The sequence below is a fragment of the Sinocyclocheilus grahami genome, unplaced genomic scaffold, assembly GCF_001515645.1.
Source record: "Sinocyclocheilus grahami isolate Dianchi unplaced genomic scaffold, SAMN03320097.WGS_v1.1 scaffold1238.1, whole genome shotgun sequence".
NCBI classification, from domain to species: Eukaryota; Metazoa; Chordata; class Actinopteri; order Cypriniformes; family Cyprinidae; genus Sinocyclocheilus; species Sinocyclocheilus grahami.
In genome coordinates, this window is record NW_015506417.1 from 1 (window position 1) to 1,665 (window position 1,665).

General features: G+C 37.5%; 1 protein-coding gene across 1 annotated transcript in view; it reads right to left on the bottom strand.

The window, feature by feature from the left end:
* Positions 1-3: 3 nt before the first annotated feature.
* LOC107568359 (zinc finger protein 239-like) overlaps positions 4-1,665 on the bottom strand; it is a gene marked incomplete at its 3' end in the record, with an annotated part of 7,300 nt that continues 5,638 nt past the window's right edge. Inside the window, exons 2-5 of the mRNA XM_016254313.1 lie at positions 1,543-1,656; positions 1,035-1,075; positions 301-969; positions 4-135 (exon numbers count right to left, since the gene is read on the bottom strand). Of these exons, the coding sequence (XP_016109799.1) occupies positions 4-135; positions 301-969; positions 1,035-1,075; positions 1,543-1,656 (956 nt within the window). The remainder of the gene's footprint in view (positions 136-300; positions 970-1,034; positions 1,076-1,542; positions 1,657-1,665) is intronic.

The window sequence follows — 1,665 nt, forward strand, 5'->3', positions numbered from 1 at the left end:
ACTCTTCCCGCACTGATCACATGTGTACGGGTTCTCTCCAGTGTGAATCCTCTCATGTGTTTTCAGAGCTCCTGAATGAATGAATTTCTTATCACAGTGTGAACACTTGTAAGGTTTCTCTCCAGTGTGGATCCTCTCATGCAGTTTTAAAAAGTTTGCTGTAGTAAAAGTATTCTCACACTCAAAGCACATGTACTCTCTCACACCAGTATGTATTTTCTGATGCACTTTTAAATGTTCTGGACGCGAAAAACTCTTTCCACACAAATTACATGAATGTGGTTTCTCCTTTGTATGAACCCTCATATGGTTTGTAAGGTTTGATTTTAGTGAGAATCTCTTCCCGCACGGATCACATGTGTGCGGTTTCTCTCCAGTGTGGATCATCTCATGTGTTTTCAGATTTGCTGACTGACTGAATCTCTTGTCACAGTGTGAACATGTGTGCGGTTTCTCTCCAGTGTGGATCCTCTCGTGTGTTTTCAGATTTGCTGACTGTCTGAATCTCTTGTCACAGTGTGTACACTTGTAAGGTTTCTCTCCAGTGTGAATCCTCTCGTGCCGTTTTAAATACTTTGCTCTAGTAAAAGTCTTTTCACACTCAAAGCACATGTACTCTCTCACACCAGTATGAATTTTCTGATGTTCTTTCAAATTTTGTCGACGTGAAAACCTCTTTCCACACAAATGACATGAATGTGGTTTCTCCTTTGTATGAACTCTCAGTGCTGCTCTCAAAAATGTTTTCCCACACTGATCACATGCGTACGGTTTCTCTCCAGTGTGAATGTTCATGTGTACCTTAAGGTTTGATGATTGTGAGAAACTCTTCCCGCACTGATCACAAGCGTATGGTTTCTCTCCAGTGTGAACTCTCATGTGAAGCTCAAGATGACGTTTGCATGTCCATCTCTTTCCACACTGAGTGCAGGTGAAAGATTTCTTGGCTCTTCTTTTCTTTAAATCGTTCTGAGTTTGAGAGCAAATCAAAGGTTGGGTTTTTTTCCAGTTCTGAAGAGATGTTTTCCCTCAACTTCACTCAATTCTTCATTCTCCTCACTTTCTTCAGTCAACTCTGAAATAAAAGTAAAAATGGTTTATTTTCATTAACTCATAAAAAATAGAAATGTGAAAAGACATAAACGTGAACCCTGATGTAACAGCAGAAAGTAGACAATTGTTATACATTTTGATGCAGTTTTATAAATACATCACGTACATTTTATATATACATCTCTGAAACTTTTTCATTCATCAATGAATGAGGTACATCGATCTTCAAATTATGATTTTTAAAACATTATAGGTACAAATCCCATGTTTCTATAGAGAGAACTATTAAACATGTTTGGTCAACCACACAAGTTAAATAATTGTGTTGAAAAAAGTACCCAGTTTACAGAAACTGTCTCTTGTTATTTGATTATTTAGCTATATTACTGCATTACTGCAGAGAATTGTCCAATTACAACACAAACACTCTAAAGCTACTTGAAACTGTATAACCGTCAGCATTATTAATGAATTAATGAAGACACCAACCTGTTAGTTCTTCAGTATCTTCAGTGTGTTTGATTCTGCAGGGTTCTGGATCTCTCATCTTCTCTCTGTCCTCTTTAATAAACTCAGTCTTTGCAGATTTCTTCCTGATGATTAGATGCTGGT